This window comes from Malus sylvestris, chromosome 3 (assembly GCF_916048215.2).
Source record: "Malus sylvestris chromosome 3, drMalSylv7.2, whole genome shotgun sequence".
NCBI classification, from domain to species: Eukaryota; Viridiplantae; Streptophyta; class Magnoliopsida; order Rosales; family Rosaceae; genus Malus; species Malus sylvestris.
The window spans coordinates 23726465-23753996 of record NC_062262.1 but is presented as its reverse complement, the minus strand read 5'-3'; the positions used below and the strand labels follow the sequence as shown (position 1 = coordinate 23753996).

The window sequence follows — 27532 nt, the reverse complement described above, 5'->3', positions numbered from 1 at the left end:
TCTTCCTCATTTTCTTCTTCTTCTTCCTCCTCCTTAACTTCTCGTTCTTCTTCTTCTTCTTTTTCTTCTTATTTTCCCTTAACTTCCCTCCATAATGCCTTCACCTCCTCCGTCAACTCTTCCACCTTTTTCAACACATTCCTCTAAAAAAATCATTATTGTGGGCCAAACACCTCACTGCCACCTTCAACTACTTAATTTGTACTTTAAGTTGGCTGACATCATTTGTATTCAGAGTCAGGGTTTCCAGCATCACGACATCAATATCATCGCCCCATGTCCAGTAGCCTGAGTTCTTCTCCACTTCAGTGGGCACTATCTCCCGAATCCCCACTGCTTGCCATTTATCACCAGTCATCAAAATTTCATTTCTCCAAACAAGCTTTCATAAACATACAAAAAGGTTCACCATTCTTCACACAGATCTTCAAATATCTTCACAAGTCCTCATAAGTTAATAACTTTTCAAATAAGGTCATACATCTATGCTCTCAGTTATGTACATTTCTTAAAACATGTATTCATAAACATTCATAAACGTTCATCAGGCTTCAAACAAATATTAAAATAGCCCACAATACTTCATAAGTTCATAACTTTTGAAATAAGGTCATACCTTTTTGCTCTCAGTTATGTATGTACATCTGGACATGTTCATGGATTTGCTGCTTATTTGTTGTCGACCACTGAAGCATTCTTAGGATGGCTGCCAGATCAGTCATCTTGTAATAGCATAGTGGCTTTTCTAGTTACGCAGTTTTGTTCTTATGCCCACAAGTGCACGTACACTAAATTAGTGCTCATCATAATCACAACAATTTGACCCTCATTAGTACTCAAACCAACAAATTGTACCTGAAAGGCATAACTAAAACCTTTGCAGCCTTATCTGAATTTGTGCCCCTTCTTCATCTCTCTCTCTTAGTAGCAGCAAAACAGGAGTTGTCCTGTAGTTGTTCGAAAGATATCGCACCCCAAGAATAAGTGTTGAACCTATCAACACACAAACATTACTCTTTGCCCCTATCAACACACCCCCGGTGAAGTAAACCAGCCTAATCTTCAATGGATCATCCTCATCCTCGCATTGTTTAAATGTCGTTTCAAGCTCTTGGCACATGTCACTAAAACTTTTTTTGTAGCTTTCTTGGGGGCGTTCTTCCCTTTACCTTTCCCCTTCACAACCTTACCCTTACCCTTGCTGCTCTCTCCAACAAAAGCAAACTTTTAAGGAAAATACTTAGTCAACAACCTAAAGTTGGAAGGCTCAACCTCTAGATCATAGGGTTCGTCATAACAAAGCCCCATAATGAGGCAAAAGTCTTTCTTCATGAACCTGTAATCTCACAACTTATTAAATATGTGAGTTCCTCTAGGTCCCCCACCCCCTGATTTGTCACTTTACGGGTCGACAATTCATGCACCAGCTGCCTACTAAAGGCTAATTTATCGACACTCTCTAAGTGTCCAAAGCATGAGGCCTTAAATTCAGCAAGTTATGCATTATTAAACTTGTGAAACAACACTCCTAGGACATAACTAGCTTGAGAAAGGTTGTTAACCCTTCCTCTATAAGATTCTTCCTGTTTTGTTGTGAGTTCAACCTCTGATTTGCCATCTCTTGTACACATAATAATACAACCATTCATCCCAACCAAATTGAACAACATAAACCCCGATAACAACCAAATACAACAATGTTTATCCTTGATAGAACCTGTCAACAAATTATCATATCTATACATCTACTTGACACATCCTATCAACGAATTGTCATAGCTATACATCTACTATGCACTTACTTTCATGAGTTAATAAGTAACAAATTAATTCATAAAATTAACAAAGATTCATCGACAAAAATCATTCCCAAGTGAACAATATAAATTCAACGAAAAAAACTGAAGCACATATATCTTGTACACAACCTGTCAACCATAGTTCATAAACTTACATCTCACTAAATTTTCCGATGATCCACATCAACTAATTTCATCAACCCACTTGCATAATTAACCATAAACCCAAAAAAATATACACAATTTTACATACATAACAAAATTATTTTCTAGGGTTCCAAATTTCCCAACTCACCAAATTTCAAATTTAGTTTACAGAATCAAGTTTGCCGTCGACTTTCGCAGAAGCAACCACTCTGAACCCATTCCAATCAAGGAACCACTGGATTTTTCCCGTGTAAACAACTGCTAACCCTCAAACAAAAGATGACCATATATCAAACTACACTGAGCCAAGAGACAACCACCTCACCAATACTCTGACTGGGTTTCGAAATGGAAATGAAGTTTTTGAACGCTGCCAAAGTTTTGAATGAGCACGATCTCGGGGTGAGAAGAAGATTTTTGAGAGGATAAGAAAATTTTCTGGTTTCACCTGTTGCTTCTGGCTTGAACTGTTGATGTCATGGGAGGGAGAGGGAGAGTTTAATTCCCTATTTGAATTTTCGCGGGTACCATTTTCATTAACTTACGGGTCTTTCTCAGCTCAATTTCACACTAAGTTCTTTTTTATGGATTCGTTTTCAGCCGTTCAAATTTAATACTACGGTCCATATTCCGTATGCAAAACTCTGTCCGCACCTTAGAAATGGCGAACAAATATACATAAGGATTTGAAGCTTTTGAAGTCATAGATAACAACTGACCCCATCTTAACGTCGCTACTGCATGTCATCTCATATCCTTCTGGTGCCTCATTTGGTATGCCTTACTAAGAAGTAGACCTGTAAACGGGTCAGGTTTATTGGGTTTGGGTCGAGTTGAACCCGACCCGTTAATTTAACGGTCATCTGAACCCAACCCATTAAGCTAACAGGTCACCCGAACCTAACCCGTTAAGCTAACGAGTGATCCGTTTTAACCCGTTTCACCCGTTAACTTTTTTTTTTAACATTTCATCCAAATCAATACAGCCTCGTTCGTGAGCATCCTCGAAGATTTCCTTGAGCTTGAGGCGCTCTTTGGTCTGTGCATTCGAGATGACTGCGACGGAAACGATTGGGAGCAAACCCGACATTTTGTTTTGCTTCGGCATGATTGAGGGCATCAAGAGCCTCGAGGTGGAGAGTGGTGAGCATCTTCACTGAGCCAAAGATGCCATGGCTGTCTCTCTCTGTGTTCTTTTGTGTTGCTTTGCTCGCAGTGTGGCTTTTGAGGAAGTTGAAAGCTTTTTGGTTTTGCTTAGATAAAGCATTGATTGGAGAGAGAGAGAGAGAGAGAGAGAGAGAGAGAGAGAGAATGGAGAGGGACGGAGAGTTTTCTATTAGGATTATTGAAATTACACAAAAGTCCTCAATAACGGTGAAACGAGTGGTTAACGGGTTTCGCGGGTTCACCCAAAATTACCTGTTATTTAACGGGTTGACCCGTTAACCACCCGACCCGTTTATCACTCACCCGAAAATTAATTTTAACGGGCTGGGTCGGGTCGGGTTGAAAATGTCAGGTTTACTAAGAAGGACTCGCTTAGATAGGAGAATTATCCCATGTTTGGTTCGTCACTTCTTATTTTAAAAGGGGATTGTGTTGGCCCGATCCCACTTAAAATCCTTCTTATTTGTTCTTTAGATATCACAATGTAAAAATCCCTTAACTAAATAACTGTTATAAATAAGCAAAAGTTAGAGAGATAACCTTTCTAAGGACAAGAGCAAAGCAAGTGAAAAATATCACACTATAACTTTAGTAGCTATAACACAAAAAGGATGGCAGATAAAGAGAGGGATGGATACTGATATTATTTCTCTTGCTTTCTTTTGCAGTGTATTTGATAACAGATGAAGTGCTCTATTTATAGAGCGACTCCCGTAACTACAACCATTGAAATATAACGATGATACTTTTGAAAGTATCAAACACTATTACTCACTATTACTAAGTCTTTACAACTTTGAGTGGGCATTCATTATTCATCCACTAATTCTACCCTTGGATGCCCATATATCAACATCAGTTGCCTCGTTAAAACCTTGCTCGGAAAAACCCAATGGGAAAAAACCATAGCGAAGGAAAAATAGTACAACTTTACCTGGATTGTTGATATAGTGTTATACTTATGTTGCCTCGTTAAAACCTTAATAGGAAAAACCCAGTGGGAAAAATCCTAGTCGAAGGAAAAAGAGTACAACAAACATGTATCATGGATGCTCCCCCTGATATTTATCTCCCCCTGATTCCGCATTCTTCAAATTTAGCTGATTGGTAAGTCGACATAGTCCGATACTCTGAACTAACTTCTAAAACATGCACTTTGGTAGAGACTTGGTAAACAGGTCTGCCAGATAGCCTTCTGAAGCTCATGTGCACTGAAAAACTTTGGAGATATGTGTTTAGTCTTATCGCCCTTAATGAATCATTCATTCATTTGGGCAACACAGGCTGCATTATTTTCATGGATGACAGTTGGATTGTCTGTCTTTGAAGGTAGATCACATGAATTCCGGATATGATGGATCATTAATCTTAACCAAGAACATTCACGACTTACTTCATGTAAAGCAAGTATTTCTGAGTGATTTAAAGATGTAACAACTAATGTATGCTTTGTTGAGCGTCATGAGATTGTTGTATCTCCATTCTTGAACACATATCCAGTTTGTGATGCGTTATAAACTAACACACAAATTAAACCATCTTTTGACAATTGTAGTATATGTATAAGTATGGATTGTTATGGACCAGGGATTAGGAGGGATTGCCACTCTAATTGAAACTGACTTAAAAACACAAAAATAAACTTAAAAACACTTAACAAGATTCACAAGACTCAAAACAAACTTAAAAGACTCAAAACAACACAAAACAACCAAATAGACTCAAAACTAACTCTAGGAGTAAAATTGGACGAAAATTGGTTTTGACTTGACTCAAGACACTTAAAATCACAAACCAAAACAGATTTTAACTAATCTAACACTTCAAAGTAAAGGGGGATTGGGTTTTGGACGAAAATAAAGTAAAACAAACAAATTAAAGACTAAAACAGATTTTGGACGAAATTGGGAAATTGGATGGGTGATGGTCTAGCTAGAAGGTCCTTCTCCACATGACACACTTGCATACAAATCAATCTCCAATTGCTTTGAATTGCACTAATTAACCCTCAGATTTTCCTAATTTCATTGAATTGGATGATTGCATACAACAATCCAAAGCATTCCCCACAAGTTCCCTACATGAATTGCATAATAGAGATACAAGCAAAGATCATTAAGTTCTATGAAAATCATAAGCATTGACGAGGCACTTGTAACTATGAATTGCATGAAACTTATGCCAAGAATTTACTTAACGCGATTGTGACTAGCAACCTTCACTACTTGTGAATATAAGTTCATAACGATTAGGTGAAAATCCCTTATATTCTAGCATCAAATTCATGCACGCAAACTAAGTGTCGACCCTCAATCAACATACAAGAATAAGTTTTAAATAAATAGTTAAGCAAACTGCATTCACAATTTATCAAATCGCAATTGAAAGTAATCAATTCATATTGCAAGTATAATCATGGTTTCGAATTCCCCTCTAACTATAAAGAAATTAATTCCTCATGTTCGCAATTAAACAAAGATAACTTGAATTAAACATTGAAAACAAAGATAGAATACACCTAGAAACATTCCAGATGGCTCCTTCTTCTCATTCCTTAGCTGCGGCACAAGAGGATTGTGGTGGATGGTGTGGTGGATGGATGTAGATGATTTATGGTAGAGGGTGGTGGTTTAATTGCTGCACAAAGGTTTGTATTTATAGGACTAGGGTTCACCAAAATCTGAAGGGAAAATGATTGCTGTTCTAGGGCTTCTAGAAAGGGTCTAGGCGCCAGATTTTTAGGTGTTTCTAGAAAATATGTTTTAGCACCAATTTAGGGGTTCTAGAAGGATAAAGGTTGTAGAATCTGAAATATATAGTTTAAATGCATAATTATCCCTTAGAAATAGCTGGAATTAAGGCACAAATTGATTTGGATAAGATAGGATAAGATAAGGTTAGGTTAGGCAAGGATAAGATAAGATAAGGTTTTGGATAATGTTCCTTCTTTTGAGCTGATTTCTTATCTTCCTTGACTTGGATTTATTTCTTCACTCTTTTCAGCACATTCCTAGCCTCTTAAACTTCAAATTCGTCCATCCATCTTGCTCCATTCATAAGCTATCCATTTGGTGCCCAAAACTGCCTCAAAATGCTCCAAATTGCACTTTCTTGCCAACTTTATAGACCTATAAACACACGAAAATAGCTTAAAACACTATAATAAACACAAACAAACTATGAAAATGCAAGAAAACAAGCTAACTAAGTCGCATAAATATGCTCCTTTCAGTTTGTGAGCGGGCTTTATGCGAATCAGAGAGGAAACCAGCATCTGCATATCCAGCAAGTATCTGGTCATTTGTGGATTTCTCTGAGTAGAAGAGACCCATGTCTGTTATCCCACGATGGTATTGCAAAACATCTTTGACTCATTTCCAATGACGAATTGTTGGAGCAGAGCTATACCTTGCTAACAAGTTAACTGAAAAAACTATATCTGGTCTAGTACATTGTGCTAAATACAATAAAGCACCTATTGCACTCAGATATGGAACTTATGGACCAAGGACCATTTCATCATCTTCTTTTGGATGGAATGGATCTTTCTTAATGTCCAAAGAATGAACGACCATTGGCGTGTTGAGTGGATAAGCCTTATCCATGCCAAATCGCTTCAGGATTTTTTCAATGTAAGCTAATTGGTGGACCAAAATTCCATTAGCACAATGCTCGATCTGCAGGTCGAGATAATATTTTGTTTTCCCGAGGTCTTTCATTTCAAATTCACTTTTCAGATATTCAGCAGTTTTATTGAGCTTTTCAGGAATTCCAACTAGGTTCATATCATCAACATATACTGCCACTATAGCAAATCCAGAATTAGATTTCTTAATGAACACACAAGGGCAAATGACATTGTTGATATATCCTTCTTTGATCAAATATTCACTTAGACGATTATACCACATTCGTCTAGATTGTTTCAGCCCATACAATGATCGCCTTAATTTGATTGAGAGCATACCTCGTGGTTTGTTAGTTGTTTCAGGCAACTTATGTCCTTCTGGGACCTTCATGTATATGTTAGTATCTAATTCTCCATATAGATACGCAGTGATGACATCCATAAGTCGCATGTCAAGCTTTTTTGAAACCACTAAACTTATTAAGTAACGAAACATAATTGCGTCCATTACAGGAGAATATGTCTCCTCATAATCAATTCCAGGTCTTTGTGAAAAGCCTTGTGCAACGAGTCATACTTTGTATCCTGCAATCTCGTTTTTCTCATTGCGTTTTCTTATGAATACCCATTTGTAACCCACGGGATTTACATCAGGCGGAGTTTGGACTACCGGTCCAAAAACATTTCGCCTTTCCAAGGAATTTAATTCTGCCTGGATTGCATCTTTCCACTTAGGCCGATCTTGTCTTTGTTTACATTCATCAACAGAGCGGGGCTCAATATCATCATTTAATATGATTTCAGTGGCTACTTCAAATGCGAACATATCATCGATGATTATTTCATTCTGATCCCACAATTCATTTGTACATGCATAATTTATGGAGATTTCTTTGCTATCATGTACTACTGTCTCTTCAGGGACATGTGTCTCATCAAGGACATTTTCTTTTTCTGGAAGTCCAGAATCATGAATTGTGGATTTGTCATTCATTCTCTCTTCCTGAATGATTTCATTTGGATTCAGTTCTGCCATTGTCTTTCTCTTTCGAATGGTCGAATCTTTTGAACGTGGGGGTCTACCACGCTTTAGGCGTGCACCAGATGAATAATTCGCTGCCACTTTATTTTGTTCAACATGGACATCAATTCTTGTAGGTGCATTTGCAGCTGGTATATGTGATTTTGTCACTTTCATAGCATCATTAAATGCATCTGGCATTTGTTGGCAATACTTTGAAGATGAACGATCCTTTTCACTTGATTTTCACATTGAGTGCTACGTGGATCAAAATGAGACAAGGTGGGTACAACCCATGTCAGCTCTTGCCGTTCTTCTGGAATGGTCTTTTCTCCCCCTAATGATAGGAAGATTGTCTCATCAAAGTGACAATCAGCAAAACAAGCTGTAAATATATCACCTGTCAAGGGTTCTAAATATCTAATGATAGATGGTGAATCAAAACCCACATAAATTCCCAGTCTACGCTGAGGTCCCATTTTAGTGCGTTGCGGTGGTGCAATAGGCACATAAACAGCACAACCAAAAACTCGTAAATGTGAAATGTTTGGTTGATACCCAAACACGAGTTGTATTGAGGAGTATTGGTGATTGGCTATAGGTCTCAATCGAACCAATGATGCAACCTGTAAGATGGCATGTCCCCATACAAAAACTGGCAATTTTATCTTCATGAGCAGAGTGTGAACTATTAACTGAAGCTGCTTGATCAATGCTTCTGCTAAACCATTTTGAGTATGGGCATAAGGAACAAGGTGTTCAACATCAATGCCCAATGTCATGCAATAATCATCAAAGGTTTGAGATGTAAATTCATCAGCGTTATCAAGTCGAATTGACTTAATGGGGTAATCTGGGAACTGTGCTCGTAACTTAATTATCTAAGCAAGAAGTCTTGCAAAAGCTACATTTCGAGTAGACAAGAGACAAACATGTGACCATCTGGTAGACGCATCAACCAAAACCATAAAATATCGAAATGGTCCACATGATGGTTGAATAGGTCCACAAATATCCCATTGAATTCTTTGCAAAAATGATGGGGATTCAGCATCAACCTTTAGTTGTGATGGTATGATTACCAACTTCCCTTGAGAACAAGCCTTGCAAGGGTTATCATTTGAGATAGCAATGTCTCTGCTCAATAATGGATGTCCATTAGAGTTAGTAATGATCCTACGCATCATGGTGGATCCTGGATGACCCAGACGGTCATGCCAAAACATGTAAAATATTGAATCAATGAACTTCTGGTTCATGACAGTATGTGATTCAATTGTCCTTATGTATGTATAATACAATCCACTCGACAAACCATGCAACTTCTCCAATATACGCTTCTAGGTATCATTGGAGGTAATGCATAGATACTCCACATTTTCTGCACTTTTTGCTTCAATGTGGTATCCATTTAAACGTATGTCTTTGAAACTCAACAAATTTCAAGTAGATCAATGCATTATATATGGACAATATTGTTCCATTTGGTAACATAATCTGGAATTTCCCTGAGCCTTCAATTACATCTGATTGGCCTAATATTGTTGTTACCCTTACTCTTGTAAGCATCAAGCTTGAGAAATACTTTCAATCACAAAGTATTGTATGTGTGGTTGCCTGTCTGCAAGACAAATATCTCCGCCATTTCTCATGTTCTGAGAATAACCATAGTTTTTATCCATGCTTTCTAAGTAAAAGGGATCACAGTTAAAATCAACTTATAACAAGAAATTTAAATGCCACTTGTATTGAATTAAAATGCTAGTTTAAACTACAAGTTTAGAATAATAAAAGTACATCAAACATAAATGATTCAGCCAGACCGATACACTTCATTCCCCATTTCCACAATGAAGTCCGAGACATCTAGGTGGGTTGTGTTCAACTGTCCTGATAAGTCGCACACTGAATCAGGTATATCCATTGGTCTAGCATGGTTGAGGAAATTAGTCTCGACATCCTTCTCCTTAAGGGAGGCTTGATATAAATCCACCAGATGTTTTGGGGTAGGTATGCACCCAGTGCCCATCGCCACCACACCTATGGCAAGCTCCATCAAAGTTTCTAAGAGCATTGTTCATACGAGCTTTGCCTTTGTGGCGATTTCCATTTTTAAAGCTTGGGCCTGAATTTTTCCTTAGAACCTGGTTGTGAGACTGACCACCATGGTTCTTGCCTTTCCTGTTCCACCGACCTTGTTTGTGGCCACGTCCTCGTTTATGATTATCGCCACCAGAAGATGTGGCGTTCACTTCAAGGGAAGCATCATTCACTTCTGGGAATGGTGCAGATCCAGTAGGTTGGGATTGATGATTTTTCATCAGTAGCTCATTGTTTTGTTCAGCTACCAAGAGCACAGATATCAGCTGGTTGTATTCAGTGAAGCCTCGCGTTCTATACTGCTGCTGCAGGAACACGTTAGAGACATGAAATGTGCTGAAAGTCTTTTCCAACATATTTTCCTCAGTAATGGTATCCCCTAGACCCGACAGTTTCTGACACAACACGAAAATAACAGGTTTCGGGTCAACACGATAACTTATCGGGTCATATCGGGTGACCCGTTAAGAACCTGTTAATAATGGGTTCTTACCAGGTATACATGCGGGTAACATGTGGGTAACCCGTTTCGACCCGTTAAGAAAAAATTTATTTTGATAATTTTAAAGTTTAATTACTAAAAGATTTACTATAAAATACAATAGCCATATTAATATATACAATATATTCTATATTAAATATATAGTTTTGTATTATTATTCTATATAAGTTTAAAAAAAAGTTTTAGTCATTATTTATTTTTATTATGAGAGTTCCTTATTATCATTATTAGCATAAATTTTACTTAATATGTTGTTGTCCAAAATTAAAATAAACTAATATAGTATTTGTATAGGCAAGAACTAAGAAGACATACATACAAGTATGAAAAATGTGAAAGAATATATAAACACTCATGATTCATCATTATTCCTCTATGAATAGATAGTGGTTACTTTTACATTATCGTTTAGATTTTTAAAATTCTCCAAACCTTCATGAATAATGTTTTTTATTTGAGGGCAAAATTAATAAAATTAATAAAAATTATTGTAGAAGTGTAAAAAACGTAAAAAAAATATACAATCACTCATAGTGACAAACTTTACAACTTTCATGAAGGGGTCAGCTTCGAAATCCAACACTATAATTCATAAACCTTAAATTTATATTTAACCATCGATTGCCATTTATGCTTTATTCTTCTTACTGAATTTCATTTTTTAAATTTTCTTTTTTGAAAACATGATCATTTGGCAGATGTAAGACGATGAATGGTTCAAATCTTTGGTATCACGTTTCGATATTTATGGTTAACTGAAATATGAGTCGATGTCATATAGTTTGTAGAAACTTTATAAACATCAAGTAATATTTTCACTAACCGTAAAACTTTGAATATAATATCAACGATCCAAACCATTCATCTTCCTGCATCCTCTAATAGATCAAGTTTTCAAAAAAGAAAATCTGAAAAAAAACAAAATTTGATGAGAACAATGAAGCGTAAATGTAAATAACAATCAACGGTTAAATTTTAATTTATGATTTATATGATTATAGTGGCGAATTTCAAAGTTAAGCTCTTCATGAAAATTGTAAAGCTTGTCATTACGAGTGTTTATATATTTTTTCTATATTTTTTTACACTTTACATTAATTAAAAAACTATTAAAGGCTTTAGGTAAGTGAAACTAAACTTAAAAGAAAAATGCGTTTTTATGTTTTGGATGTGACAATATGGTATGTATATACTTATTTAGTATTATGTTTTTCATTTGATTATTTATTGGTTTAAAATATATTTTCCTTAACGGGTAATGGATCGGGTCATATTACCTATTAATATTATTGGGTCGATTTCGGGTCGGGTCATTTTACCCGTTTATTTTAACGGGTGTTACACGACACGACTCGTTAAGATATCGGGTATGACACAAAAACGACATGAACATGGAAAACACGACACGAATGCCAGGCCTAGTATCCCCACAGAGCTTCATCTGAGAGGTAATTCTGAACAACGCATAATTGTACTCAGCTACTTACTTGAAATCCTGGATCCTTAGGTGAGTCCACTTATAGCAAGCTCTTGGAAGAATCACCATTGTTTGGTGATTTTATCTGTTTCTCAAGGCCTTCCAGAGAGCTAACAGATCTTCAACCGTTAAGTATTCGCTCTTTAGTCCCTCATCAAGATGACGATGAATAAAGATCATGGCCTTCCCCCGATCTTGAGAGGATGAGTTGTTCTCTTCCCTAATGGTATCTCTAAGATTCCCTGCTTCCAGATGGATCTTGGTATCCAATACCAAGGTAAGGTAATTCTTCCCAATAATGTCCAGGGCAGCAAAATCAAGCTTTGTCAAGTTCGTCATTTTCTTTTCTGAAAGAAAAATGAGATGTGTAAGAACTTGCAATAATATGTATTCCTGAAGGAATATAGTGTTAGAACTTCTGGTTCTTACAAATTTTTTCATTTTGATCTTCGGGCCAAAAATGAAAAGCACTCGAAACTTCAGGCTCGAGATTTTCATGATTAATGAGAAGGGCGATTGTACCACACCATTCTCATCGAAACAATATTAAGATGGACGATTATTCCGCACCACTTAAACAACAGGAAAATTTAAATACGCAGAGCAAGGTGGGCGATTATACCGCACAACCTAAAATTGCAATGAAATTAAACAGCAGGCAAATTTAAATATGCAGGGTTGGGTGGGCGATTATACCGCTCCACCTAAAAGTTGCAGTAAAATTAGATCTGCAGTCCAAGATAGGCGATGATACCGCACCATCTTAGATTGCAATAAGATTACATTTGCAATTCAAGATGGGCGATTGTACCGCACCATCTTGGATTGCAATAAAATATAAATAAACACTGGGTTAATAATCAATCGCTACACCAAACAAAAAATCAAAGATATATGTAACTATTAGATTGAGAACTAAAAGCAGGCATGGTGCAAACAGTTGTTCGCGAGGTATGTCCAGCAGTTGAGGTAGAAGAAGAAGATGAACAGTAAAATCCTTAGAGGACACATTTTGTTTTTCTTTCTTTCAGTGAAGGTAGATGGAAACTATTTAAGATTAGAGAGTCGTGCTGATAACATGTTATAAATAAGCAAAAGTTAGAGAGATAACCTTTCTAAGGACATAAGCAAAGCAGGTGCAAAATATCACATTATAACTTTAGTAACTATAACACAAAAATGATGGCAGATAAAGAGAGAGAGAGGGATACTGATATTATTTCTCTTGATTTCTTTCGCAGTGTATTTGATAACAGATGAAGTGCTCTATTTATAAAGCGATTCCCGTAACTACAACCATCGAAATATAATGATGATACTTTTGAAAGTATCAAACACTATTACTCACTATTACGAAGTCTTTACAACTTTGAGTGGGCATTCATTATTCATCCACTAATTCTATAACAATAACCTCTTTCTCCATCTCATCATGCTAGTACTTAAACATAGTCCTATTCATGACGGTCCAACGTGCCAAACAAGGCCATAATGCACTTTCGTAGAATGTTGATTTAGAGTCATGTTGGTCATCTCCCATTAAATTTGGCATTATGGGACCTATAACCCTTGTAAATATACTAATGTTCAGGAAAAAAACTCGTAAAGGTATACTCAAGTTCAGTCATGAAGAACAACACTATTGAAATCAGCCGTGGGAGGTGGAGCTGACACGCCCAACAACCAGTAAACCAATTCTAAACCACGGATCTTGCCTCAATCAAGGGAAAACTTGTAGGAGGGGCATATTTCGAATTTGGGGCGGAGGCTCCATCAAATTCATAAAACCCTGGTTGCCCACAAAATGGTGGGAAAGAGAGATGCTGGGATGCACTGGTGAAAGGACCTAAATGACAAACAAGAAAAAAATCGCCAGAAAAAGCTAATTGGGGGAGGGGAGGCGAGGCAAGAGGAGGCTGGAGGTGGGGGCTAAAAGGGGAGGGGTAAGGATGGGTCAGGGGAGGAGGGAGAGGCTAGGGCGGAGCACCTGTCGGGGAAGACAATGGATTTAGTGAATTGGGGTTTAGGGGCCAGTCTTTTTATTTAATTTTTTGGTATAAAAAAGATTTTCTTCTTAAATTGATTTGTTTTATATTTATTTTTCACCTACATGGCACAATTGATTGCCACGTCAATAATATAATATGGGCTCTGCATTTGTCATATCATCACTTAACGGCCAATTCCACGGATTGGCTAATGGAGTTATTAAAAATATGGGCTCTGCATTTGTCACATCATCACTTAACTGCCAATTTCACGGATTGATTAATGGAGATCTAACATTGCAACAAATTCATAAGTTGATGTATAGCATTGCAATGTTGAAAAGATGAGGTGTGAGTTTGTTATGTTATGTGAGTCATGTGACTTTTTTTTAACAGCAACGATAGAGTGATTTCATTGATAAGAACCGAACAGTACAAAAGGGTGCCATATTAGGTACATATTGTCAAGCAACCAAATCTTGATATGGAGAAAAATTTGCACAACTAATTCATCAGATAAACCTTTACATAGCTACCATCAAAGATTACCACAAATACGAACAACAAACAATAAAAATCTAACGCAAAGACGATAGAAACGTAAGATTTTGTACCGAATACCCACATAAAGCCATCACTCAAACAAGCGAGGCCACAACAACGATTGCTAAAATAGCAAGGCCGCAACAATTGCCGAAGCACCAAAAAATACATCACAAAACAATAAAACTAGCTAATTCGAGAATGGAACCACAACCCCAAGCTGAAACAAAGGAGAGACGAGAGGAAAAATTATATGAGGGTTTAGAGGGTTGCCGACAGCCCTAAGCTGAAGCAAGGGACTAGGGGCTGAAATGCTTTGAGATTTAGGGTTTTTTGGTGAAGAAAGGTTAGAAAGAGAAACTGTACCGGAATGAGGAAGCAATGTGAGTCATGTGACTTAAAGTTGAGATAGTAAAATATAATTTACTCCACAAAATATTTACTGCTGATGAGTCATGACACCCAAATTTTATCCTCTAAGATCTCCAAAATAGTTTATGCTCGTTGACCTATAATATTCAAAGATTTGGACTTTTGGGGTAAAAATTATCTGGGTGATGCTAGATAGAGCTCATCACTACAAGTAGATCCTACTCTATTAGGCATATGATTTACATGTAGTCTACAAATGTATTCTCCTTAACATTCTCCAACTTATAACACACTTTAGTTCAAAGTTGATCTATAATTTTGAATTATAATATGAAGAGGAAGGATGATGTGCAATGGAGGAGCGAGGAATAGGAGAATGTATGTAATGTAGAGTTATGAATGAGCCAAGCCAAGCCGAGTATCGACGTCCTCAAGCTTGAAAAAAAAAATTAAAAAATTAAAAAAAAACATCGTAAACGTATAAAAGCTTGGTTCGAATGGCTTTTTCAAGCTCGGCTTGTTTTTTAACGATATATTCACATAAAAACAACCTAAACACGAGTCGAACTTGAATTGGTCGAGCTGATTACAACCCTAAACGTATGAAACCAAGTTAAACGACACCCGAAAAAGAAAACTACTTATAATCATTTTCAGCTTGGAGTTTTTAGTTTTAATTATGGGGTTTGTGGAATTTTTACTTCTTACACACCCTCTTAATTTTCAACCGTCAGATCAATGAATTGAAAAAAATCAAATGACAGAAATTAATAAGGGTTGCGTGAGAAGTAAAAAGAGATGTGAATTTTACACACCCAATACCCTACCCCCTCCTTAATTATATGCACGCACCAATACTCTACCCCTCCTCCATAATTAAATTAATTTTTCAAACTCAACCTATAAGCCTTGCTTGTGTCCAGTATTTTGCTCGATCCACAAAGCTGCTGATCATCTTGTTAACTAGGGCCGACAAAGCCCACTCCGGATCTTCATAGCTTTCAACTCCCTTGTTTCCTTTTCTTCTATGCTAGCTGATGATAGGATTAGGCTGGGAATGTTTAGGTCTTTGTAATCGGGGAATGGTTTGTGCACTCTATTATTCTCCTCATGTACTCTCTTGTTTATTTTTGACGTTTAAATTGAATAAATCAAATGAGAATTAAAAAACAAAAACACTAATAATGAGAAAATGGAAGTGCAAAAGTCATTTCCCTTTCCATCCCATATCCCTTTACTATTCGGACTCCGGAAAACGACGTTCCCTTTGTAAAGGATCACGGAAGAAGACGTATGTGATGAATGAATGATTTAACCCCCTACCTCCCACCCGGTTCCTCTAGTGAAGGGGTTCCGCTTCTTCTATGTGAGGTAGGGCATACGTAAGAGTGGAACCTAGGTAGAGCGCCGACATTGGTCGCCGAGTTACCATGCTTACCGGCTCTTACTAGGCCTGGCATTTTGAATCCAACCCGTTAACCCGACCCGACACAACCCGTTAATATTTGTATTTGAGTGGATGTTTAACGGGTCGGATCGCTAACGGACGAACCCGTTAAATAACGGGTCACTTTGGATCAACCCGTTAGACCCGTTAGGACCCGTTAAGACCCGTTAGTTAAGGATATTTTAGTAATTTTAGTAAAATCTTAATAACAAAAAATAAACTTTATGCAAAAAAATAATAATAATAATTGTTAACGGGTGAAACGGATGACCCGTTAGCTTAACGGGTCGGGTTCGGGTGACTCGTTAGCTTAACGGGTTGAGTTCGGGTGACCCGTTAACTTAACGGGTCGGGATGAACCCAACCCAAACCCAATAAACCCGACCCGTTTACATGTCTAGCTCTTACCATTGCTGCCTATAGGCTGTTCCAGAGTCGAGAAAACTTAACTGGATAAAAACCTAATCCCCTGTCTTGAGGTCACGTAAACTCAACACTGATTTCAATGTCTTAATACACCTAATACATCTCATGTCTTGTTTTTATTGCTCTTCTATATGGATTTCTTAGATGATGACATGCCTCATGAGTTATCTTATGAGTTATGAGGGACTTACTTGAGAAGGGAAAAACATTTGAAGAAATTCCTCTTCATAATGAGAACACGTGACGAGACAGATAAACAAATGGTTGTATACAATTGATAGTAGGGAAGGTATATGCCACGGGTAAGAACTCTTATATCTAAATACAAGTTACAAAATCTATAACTCGAACAACGAATCAAAGATTGGTAAAAACACTACCCAAAATTGCAAAAAGAAGAAACAAGTTTAAAAATTATTTCAAACATTTGTGGTTGCAAGCTTTGATTTTGGAACACACAAATCAACATGGTATAGAAACTACAAGAAGGGTTTTCGGTTCCTTGTTCCTGCTTCCCTTTGAAGTACATTGGGTGACACTAACAGCAAAAAGGACAGGAAATATGGATATGATCTTGCAAACTGAATCACAGTTTTCATACTTGATGATTCATTCTTCATTCAATCAGATTACCTTCCCCATAAGAAAATACCACATCATTATTCATACTAAGGTTCTAATACAAACCTCGGTGTAGCTAAGCTGACTACAACAGTGTGCTCATCTACACCCAAATTCGAACACGTGATCTCGTGTGCAAAGTAAATGCTCTTAACCAACTAAGCTACAAACCCCGCAAACTCTTTATCTCCTTGCCGTAGTTTAGATAAGATAAATTAGAATGTGGCTCGAACTAACAAAAAAGTAAATACCACAATTTCAATATAATTCAACACATATAAATATAATGCCAATTACAACAACAAATTCTACTATATGAACTTCTTTCTTCTTTTGGCTAAAACATAATCAAGTAGCTACCAAAAAAGAAAGAAAAAAAAGCTCTAAGGAACTTGCCTCTCAGCAGCTTCAGCTACAATGGGCAATCTGGGCACCTGACCCAAAACGCAAGAAGCAGACCCATAAACCAAACACACCAAAAGGAAGAGAAATACAGTACTATCCAAGCTCATCAGAACATCCAATCCCAACCCGTCTTTCGGGTTAAAGCTCCTCTCCAACAAATCCGGAAAAATCAGCAGCACATCAAGCACAATCACTTGCATGGTATTGAACCTCACATATCTGCTAAAATTTGAGTTTCTAACCACCCCAAAGTAAAGGGTTAAAAATACCAAAAACCCATTGAAGGGGAAGCTCTTGAAGACCCTGATGGCTGGAATCAACGGCTGGATGAGAGTTTGGATGGCGGTGAACTGGGTAATCACGTATTTTCCGTACTGGATGCCGTCGAAGAAGGGGTAGAAGTAGCAGACGGCGGAGATGAGGCGGTCGGGGGCGTCGACGGAGTCGTCGGTGCCTTTGGATTGGGTTGTGGTGAGTGGTCTTCTGGGTTTGATTTTGTTGGTGTGTTTAGTGAGGATGGAGTGATGGTGGTTTAGAGAGAAGAGGAAGGGGGAGTGGAGGCGGAGGAGGGGTTTGGAGTGAGAGAGGGTGACGGTGAGAGGGGTGGTGGGAGAGAGAAGGCTGGACATAGCCATCTCTTCGGAGCAAATGAAATGAAAGGTTTGGGTTTTTGGGTGGAATGGAAAGAGGAGAAGAGAAAGATGCCTGGGAGATTGGGTCATGGCCCAAAAGAATATCTCCTCTCCTTGGAAGACAGAAACGAACAAGAAATGACATGTCGTATTAAGAGGGGATTGGAGAGACTGGTCTTTGGACTTTCGTCCTCAACTAAAAATTTATGTGTATTTGTTCTTGAATTTGTAGTAATGTGGAATAATAGTCATTCTGTCGTAATATTATTAGAATTTTCATCCAAAATGAAGGATTCTAATAATGTGAAATAATGGTCTTTTTGCTGTAACATTGTTAGAACTTTCATCCGAAATAAAACGTTCAAAGGGCAAATAAAGGGCATAAGTTGGGATGGACTAATTTTAATTCAAAGACTACAGTTCTATTTCAATCAAAGTTAGGGTCTAAAGCTTCAATTTTGACTAAAATATTAACCAAACAAATATGAGTTTAGTGGGAGACATTTTGGCGTCGTTTGATTTCTTATATCCCATGTTCAAATCTCCTTCCCTCATTCAAGTGATAAGAGTGCAAAAGTGTATGCAAAATGTCAAGCTCTTGTTATCGGAGCCTCGGATTGAAAAGGAAATAAATTGTCAAGGAAATATTGGATTTTAAGATGGTTTGACGTATTAGAAAATTAAAACATATAACAAGTTAAGGGATTTTGTTATTCTAATTAGGGATGGGTTCGGTATGATTACAGTACCAAAACCTCTATGCCAATTACCGTACCAAATTTTTGGTTTGACAAAATCTATTATCACTACTGCACCAAACTTTCAGTATACCAAATTTCGATATGTCAAGTAGTTCGATTGGTATGGTATGGTAATGGTAATTGTCATTTTGTTTTGAGCCACTTTTCTTGGCCAACATTTTATTTTATTTTTCAACCAATTCAAGGGTAAGACCATTTTTGTGCCTCTATCTCATATAAGGTAGCCTAAATTCATCAATCATTCATTATTCACAATTCATACATGTATAATAAGTCAAATGACGCATTAAGATTCATGATGGAAATTAATATTACAATCCAAATAGAAGTTACAAACCAAATCAAATAGAAGTTAAGTTTAAAATTCAAATAGAAATTAAATTTTCAAACCAAATAAAAAATGGAGGCATTGAACTTATTAGTAGCATTTAGAACAAGAATTGAAGTTGAATACCATTTTTATTATTAAAATATTATATATATTATATAAAATATATTTTCTGTATGATACATTAATACCATCAGTAATGGTATTGAATACCAATACCGTACCACAAAATTTAGTTTCAGTACAATACCGTGCCATTATCGATATGGTACAGTTGGCAATTTGGCAAAAAAATCCACCCGTAATTCTAAGTGGCAAAAACTTTTGACTTTTTTTTTTTTTTTTTTTTGTGAATATGCCCAATCCACACGAAAAAACCGTTCGACATTGCTTTGGTTTCCTTAGAATTTTTTTGTCAAAATCTAACTAGTTTGTTCTGGTTTTGAAGTGAAACTCTTCCAATTTAGATTGCGTTTAGTCCTTATTGAACATAAACCCAGGAAACTGTTCGCCGCCGGCCTTATCCTTTGGCTTGGGTGCCAGTGGCAATCCTCGCCCCCCTCTCACCCCCCTCCCTGGGGGGCTGGCTATACCCTTCTATTTTCCTCCTTCACTCCCATGTCCTCTGCCCTTTCCCTCTTTTTTCCTTCCCAACTCCTCTGTCCATTCCCTTTTACAACATGCCACCCCCTCTTTCCAGTCTTCTCCCCTCTTTTATTTCGATTTTTTTTTTTTTAGTTTTATCTCAGTTTTCTTTGAGCTTGGTCTCAATTATCTTCTGAGCCATGCCCTTCATCCGGCGTTTTTCGCTTGCTTTTACTTCTTTTTGTTATTTGCTTTTCTTTCATCCCTCTTTATTAGCCATGATATTCCATCATCACCCCATAATGTGCTCGGATATGCGGTCACTGATTCAAAATTGGATATTAAATCCACTTCCCTCTCTCACTTTCTCTCCCCCATCGAGGCCATGTGTTCTGCAGTTCAACCATAGTAAAGGTATTTTACATACTCCCTTAACCTCACTTCTATCCATATGGTACTTTCTTTGTGTATATTTGAAGGGGTTCGTGAAAGGGATTTGAATTCGGTGTTTACTTTCCCAGTTAGAAGTTTGACTTCTTTCAAGGATGTGTTGGTGATGGCGCGTAGGCTTATACTGCTTAAGGTTAGAGTTTTTTTTGTTGTTTGTTCTTGCTGCCTAGGGGCCTAAGTATGTGTGTGTCTCTCGTTGTATCTTGGGTTGGAGCTCTCATTTTGCTTGAGTTTTTTACTCTATCTGTTGTTGTTTAGCTATCTCTTTTAGGGCCTTTTTATTGTTTTTTCTTTTTTCCTGTTGTTGGATGTCTTTTGGTCTCTCTCTTCCTTGTACTAGTTTTTTTTTTTTTTTTTATTTGTTTATTTTTTAATGGAAGTAATTTGTTCAACAAAAGAAATACATATACGTGGAATTCTTTGAGTGCGACAATAAATTTGTTTTTCTTTCTTACAAATCAATTAATTATTTTTTACCATTTAAATTGATTGCACTTTAGCAAGTGATCCTCTACCACAGTGATGGAGAGGAGCGTTGTCCTTGCATCATAGCATGGTTTCAAACCCCGTCGGCTCTCTAATCTAACAAATCTATCGTTTGACAAAAAAAATTGAATCTATCATTTAACAAAAAAATTTGATTGCACTTTAATTTATCGCCATTTAGTTTTTTTCTCTTTAAATGCTTGTGTCAAGGTTTCAAAAATCACCTACAAGTCCAATCATATCTCAAAGCCCAACTATAGAAGTGTAACAACCCAAGCTTAAATTCATGCAAAAAACAGATAATATATAAATTGGACATTTGTATAATCACGCTAAACCCGTGCATATTCATACATGTTTATCACACCAAACCCTATTACAATGCTAACGTTGTAAATAAATCACGCCAACCACGCTACATGTTAAAGTGGGCCCAAGCCACATCTTGAGGCTTACCAAGTGGATCGTAGTGTGGATGGTTGTGGAAGTTTACTGGCCTTACGTGGAACGAGGGTTGTGGAAGACATTGGGATGCTTGGAGCACCAAAAGTCCAACCCATAATCTTTGGCTTCACGTGGGAAAGTTTAAGAGAGAACAAACCAAGTTTTCTCTTTACCTTACAAACCAAATAGGACATTTATGAAACAACCAAGCCCAAAACTGGACCGCCTACAAGATCACGTTCAAATATAGAGCTGCGCGCCTCATTAATAGAGAGAAAAGGAACACTTCCCTTCCAAGATTACATAGAAAAACAAGAAAGGAAAACAAGGAGGAGCGTTGCCAAAGATAGAGTCTGTGTACTAATGCTGGAAGAAAACACTATGGGTAGTGTGTTCAACCCAGTCGTCACAAGGCTAGTAACATTCTTCAATGTTACACCAAAGACAAATGCTATAGATGTGCCCATGGAAGAAGAAGAGAAGAATTAGCCAAAATAGGAAGAAATAAGGAAACTAAGGGATTCCCTAGGTGAAACCGGAAAGGATCCCTACACCAATAAAATGAAAAATAACGCAACAAGGAGGAGGAATGATGACAACTAGGACAAGGGCAAGAATGCACCAAGCAGAGCAAACTTTCTCTATGTGCAGGAAACCTTAGTTCTTTTAAGGATAAGCTTTCCTTTCATTTTGGATTTCCCCATAAGCTTCCTTAGTCTCTGTAAAACTGCCAAAGAATTAGAAATCCTAGATTAGCTATCTTTTAACCATGCATGCACGCATAGTCTCTCTCTCTCTCTCACTAAAACATTGAACTTTTAGCTTTCACGCCACGCTTCATTTAGGCAAGTTACAATTTACATAATCATGCAATCATTGCTAAATTGGAGTCATTGATTCAACTGGAATAATTCTTAAAACGTGCTAGTTCTTTCAAAGTATTTTAAGACTCGGGCCAAAAACCAACTAGGAGGGTAGACAGTTTCTATCGTGGTCCATACCCAACTCGGCAAAAAGGTGCCCAACAGCTTGCAATATGAGCATTGTAAATTGATTACTTATCATTTCGATTCATTCATCTGTTTGTCTAGGTTGATGTGATTTCTCATCAATTCAGTGATTACATCATCCCCAAATCCATATCACATTCGCCAAAGACAACAATCTTCACGTCCGTCAAAGACAACATGCTTCACATCCGTTAGAGACAAATATACTTCACTTCCACATGAACAACACACTTTACGCTCGTTCAAAATTGTTGTGCTCAAGGCACGGAGAAACCTCGACCATCATGCATTCCTTCCTTAATCCGCAATCGTATTGGAAAAAGTCAAATCTAAACACAATCACAAGAATTAAAAAAAAAAAAAAAAAAAAAAAAACTTTACTCGCTTGGTCTATGTTTGCAAATTGACACTTTCGTAAATTTTGTCTTGTAGCATTTACCCAAAAAAGATTTCAACATCCTCGCCTCGATCTGCCTCAAGCCCGCACATTTTATTTTATTTTTCCTATTTTTATTTTTTCGAAACTTACGGTGATGTCAAGGATCCTTGTCGGATTATTTTCCTAAGGATCCTAAGGATTCTGTGATCTCATTCGTTCATCGTATATTATGCGATCAATTTTCGTTATGTACTATTTATATTTAATTTTAAAATAATTTATAACTGTACGATATACGATGAATGGATGAGATCACGGATGCTAGTATCCATTGGAAAAGGATCCGTCTTAAGAAACCAATAGGATAACATCGTACTACCAACCACCACTGTTCATTGCATTTGACTCTGCTACAGACAGTCAATGTAATAAACGGCGGTGAGTTCTTCGTACATTCTACTTTTAACTCGTTCGATTCAAACTCAAAACAGTTTAAAACTGGTCACCACTTTTAACTCGTCGCTGAAACCTCTCTCAAACCTCAGTTCAAGCTTTCTTCACTGATTGGTACAAGTCCTCGTGTTCGATCTTGAAAAGGTATATATGCTTCCAAAAATCTATGCTTTTTCTTTGATATGGAGTCTATATTTGGAATTTGGATTAATTTACTCTTCATGTTTGGACTTTGGATCAATTAGTGTTATAACTCCTTGTTCAACTTTCTAGGAAAATTTCCACAACTTGGTAAACATCAAGATTGGATCTTTTTGGAGTTTCAGGGTTCGGTTTACATTCAGTCACAAGTTTTGGGTGTCGAGATATATCCCTGAATAGGCATTGAGTGATAGCCATTAGTTGGTCTATTGGGCATTATGGGAATCTCGAGATACCATCTGTTTGGTTGGTGAGAAAATGGAGGAGTGCGAAAGAAACTGTGAGTGTTAAAACCTTTCCATTGTTTTCGGTGCTAGTAGATGAAAAAGCCTCTCTGGTAAACCAACAAGTTGCATCAGACTTGGTTATGGGAATTTTTTGTTTCCTAATTGTTCTTAGTCGACAGCTGAGATATGCCAACTGTCTGCATATGGAGTTTGAGTTGATTTTCAGGATCATACTTTGAGTTTCCGATTTTCTCTTGCTTTTTGTTAAAAACTAAATTGGATATTAGGGCATTGTGATTGAGTGTGGCAAGATGGATGGTTCAGAGTTGGGAGGTGGGTTTTTGTCTGGTCCTAGTGGGGGGATACTAGACCTTGAATCGCCGGTTCCTAGACGCCAAGAGATGCAGTTGGGTCATCAATTGTTAGGACATCAACAACATCACATGAATGTGATGGGGGGCGTTGCAGGCGATCGCCATCCCATTGGGCTTGTGGAAGTGAAAGGGTCAATCCCAAAAGTTGGTTCGATTATTGGCAAAGGGAAGGTTGTTGCTTCCTTTAATGCCAATAACGGTTACAACTTAAGTGATGAAGATGAACAAAATTATACAGATGATGAGAGCATTGAGGGTGCCAAGGGCAAAAAGGGATGTCCGTGGCAGCGAATGAAGTGGACAGATAATGTGGTCAGGCTTCTTATAGATGTTGTTGCTTGCGTGGGTGATGATGGTTCGGTTGAAGGCGGTGAGGGGCTTAAGAGGAAATCTGGGATATTACAGAAGAAGGGTAAGTGGAAGACTGTGTCAAAACTAATGATTAGTAAAGGTTGTCATGTCTCTCCTCAGCAGTGTGAAGACAAGTTTAATGACTTGAACAAAAGGTACAAGAGGTTGAACGATATTCTCGGGAGAGGAACTAGTTGTAGAGTGGTAGAGAATCCTGCTCTTATGGATGCAATGCCCCACCTCTCTGCCAAGTTGAAGGATGACGTTAGGAAGATACTGAGCTCAAAACACTTGTTTTATAAAGAAATGTGTGCTTATCATAATGGACAGAGGACACCTGACTGCCAAGATCTCGATCACCATGGTTATTCTCTACCTCTTGGGAGGTGCTCGAAAGACGATAATGGATCCGCAGAAGAAGAAGCTGAAGAAAACCATGATAGTGAGGATGATGAATTAGACAATGAAGATGATAATGATGCCAATAACGATAGGGAGAGAATGAGAAAAATGGGTGAGATGAAGAGGGCTAGGGAAGAAGATGGCCATTTGTGGCCGCAATATGTTCTTCTCGATAGTTTTCAAGTTGAAATGGGTGAGATTTTTCAAGACCCAACGAAGTCTTTATGGGAGCGAAGAGATTGGATCAAGAAACAGAAGCAGCAACTCCAAGAGCAAAGAGTCAGCTTCCAGGCTGAAGCTTTGGAGATTGAGAAGCAGAGGTATAAATGGCTAAGATATTGTAGCAAGAAAGACAGGGAACTGGAGAGGTTGAGACTAGAGAATGAGAGAATGAAATTAGAGAACGAGAGAAGGGTACTGCAACTGAGACAGAAGGAACTGGAAATAGATTTGAGGAGGTCAGAAGCTTCCTTAGAGCCTTCCTCACTTGGGCTAGGAAGAGACCATATTGATTTGGGAAGGCACTAATAGCTTCAGAGTGCAAGTGCTGTCTGTGTGTGCACTAACTGGATCATGAGAGACATCCCGTGCTTAGTCAACACTCTGCAAGAAGACCTTTGAAGCACTCTAACCTTGTGAGATCTCCCTTGCCCTTTTGTTTAGTTTTATGGAAAAATACTAAAACCCCTATCTATCGAGTTTAGTTTTTGAATAACGGAGATTTTTGTGGATGTAGGATGCGGTCCTGTAAAGATGTAAGTTAGTTTTGTATTGTTCTACTTGTTTAAGGCATGTAGTAGGTGTTATATATTGATATGGTTTAGTCTTCAAACTGTCATTGTTGCTAATCATGTTACCGTCTCAATAAAAACTTGTTAATTTGAGTTATGGAAATGAAGGTGAATGATGCCGTCCTCACATAAAGTATAGCTCTTTCAGCATCCTTTTTGGTTGTGGTCTGATTCTTTTGGTCTTTACCTCTTGGTCAAGAAAATCCATAGAAGATCATAGGCTTAGCTCTTATTTCTCGTACATTGTAATTCAGTATAAGTTGCAGTTTTACGTTGATTTCTTTCATGGTCTAGTTACAAGTAACTATTTGGAGATTTCTGATGGAATCAACGTGTTACATACTGCTGTCAAATGGTGGGAATGTTTAGATGACTTACTAGAAGTTTTTCTACTTTGTTTGGTACCTTGACATTGTAGTGTAAAATACCGCACTCTTCTTGTTTATGTTTTTTTTTTTTCAAAAATTTGAGCTGAAAAAGACCATCGTCATGCAAATTATAAAGGATTGTAGCTGAAGGCCACATTCGGTGACACTGCTATTGTACTTATTAACAACTCCACAGTTTGGAAGATTTATGGAAGATTAAAGCCCTTCCTCGAGTTCCTTATGAGAGAATATTTCTAGCTGGCATATCACCTCAAATGGCCTATGTCCAGTGTGCATGGACTTTGGTACTATGAATTACAGGATGAAAAATAATGAAGTTACCACTCTTGGTTTTGAAAAAAATTCGAGATGGGCAAAGGGAGAGCAGCTGGACACTTTTCATTCGCTAGCTAGCATTACTTGTGGGAGATTTGAAAAGCAAGGTGTGCGTTTTTGTACAATGATGTGCTGCTAGAGCCAAAGAGAGTAATTTAGATAATCGGAGAGGCGTTTGAGGTTTATAGGACTGTGCAGCCATCGGCTTTCTTGAGACATGAGGCTCCACATATTAATGCTACCAATGAGTTTTGGTGCCCTGCTGATGGAATTTTGTTAAGGTGAATTCTGATGGTGCTTGGTGTTCTTTGTAAAGCGCTGGCTTCGGAGTAGTGATTCGAGATGAGTTAGGTATTTTCAGAGGAGGTGCTGCTATTGAAGGCTTGAATCTTGCTGCAAGTTTGGGGTTCTCCAACCTTATTACATGCTTGCACGGTGAAATAATTACGGGTGCTTGGGAACTCTATCGTCTCTTGTTGACAATCACATAAGCAGCACGTATTTGAGGATTTCCAGCGGAAATGGACGAGACGTGAAGCTAATGGTGTGCCTCACTGCATCGTTTGTTGGTTTGAGGATTGTGGAACGTCTTCGTTGGGTTTATGAAGTGCACAATGTCCGTCTATTTATTCGAATTTAACAAGTACTTCATTTTCGATTTGAATGATTTGTGTGAACAATCTTTGATAGTCCCTGAAAATAGGAAAATGATTTAGATGGACTTGGTACAACATCACGGTAGCGCTCGGCCTAATAACACAATGTCGTAACTAGATTGATACATGACATTTTGTGATTGAACTGGGACGCTACTGTGGTGGTGTAGCCAATCTATATAAGTTGCTCTCCTCAAAATAGACAAACTACAAGGGTCGTATATTCCGTACCTATTTATTTACATATGGTGTGCATTTGATAATTTATGTCCTTTAAAAGGTTACTCTGAAGTGTGATTCAGCTCATTTGAGAGTGTTCTTAAGAGGGCTAGAATCACTCTGTGGAAAAAACACTTTCAATGCGTTTCTTTATGTAATCTCTTCTCAAGTATTTTGACTCTTAAAAAATTACTCTAAATTGGATGACTTACATAATACAAGTACACTATTATCGTGATGTCCTGTGCCAATGGTATAACGGCACGTGTAAGTTTCTATCCACATGATGTTGTATCATTGGTACATGATGTCATAGTCCATGCCAAGTAAGTTGCTCTTCCCAAACTGACCCTAAAAATAGTTGATTCAAATTATGAAATATTACAAACTGGATCCCACATGTAATTTTCAAGTTAAGGTTCTCAACTTAGGTCCT

General features: G+C 37.6%; 2 protein-coding genes across 4 annotated transcripts; one reads left to right on the top strand and one right to left on the bottom strand.

The window, feature by feature from the left end:
- Positions 1-17471: 17471 nt before the first annotated feature.
- On the bottom strand, positions 17472-18380 carry LOC126614700 (protein TIC 20-v, chloroplastic-like). The gene has a single exon (XM_050282357.1). The coding sequence runs from the start codon at positions 18363-18365 to the stop codon at positions 17622-17624; it is 744 nt and encodes a 247-aa protein (XP_050138314.1). The 5' UTR covers positions 18366-18380; the 3' UTR covers positions 17472-17621.
- Positions 18381-23174: 4794 nt separating this feature from the next.
- LOC126614695 (uncharacterized) lies at positions 23175-27119 on the top strand. Of its 3 annotated transcripts, none has more exons than XR_007620487.1 (3): positions 23175-23315; positions 23445-25361; positions 26022-27119. XR_007620487.1 is itself a non-coding variant. In XM_050282352.1 (2 exons), exon 2 carries the CDS (start codon positions 23911-23913, stop codon positions 25252-25254), a length of 1344 nt encoding a protein of 447 aa, XP_050138309.1. In that variant the 5' UTR covers positions 23175-23315; positions 23445-23910; the 3' UTR covers positions 25255-25620. The 3 variants fall into 3 exon arrangements, 1 of the variants encoding a protein (XP_050138309.1); XR_007620486.1 differs by having other exon boundaries at positions 25998-27119; XM_050282352.1 differs by lacking the exon at positions 26022-27119 and having other exon boundaries at positions 23445-25620.
- The last annotated feature ends 413 nt before the right edge of the window (positions 27120-27532 follow it).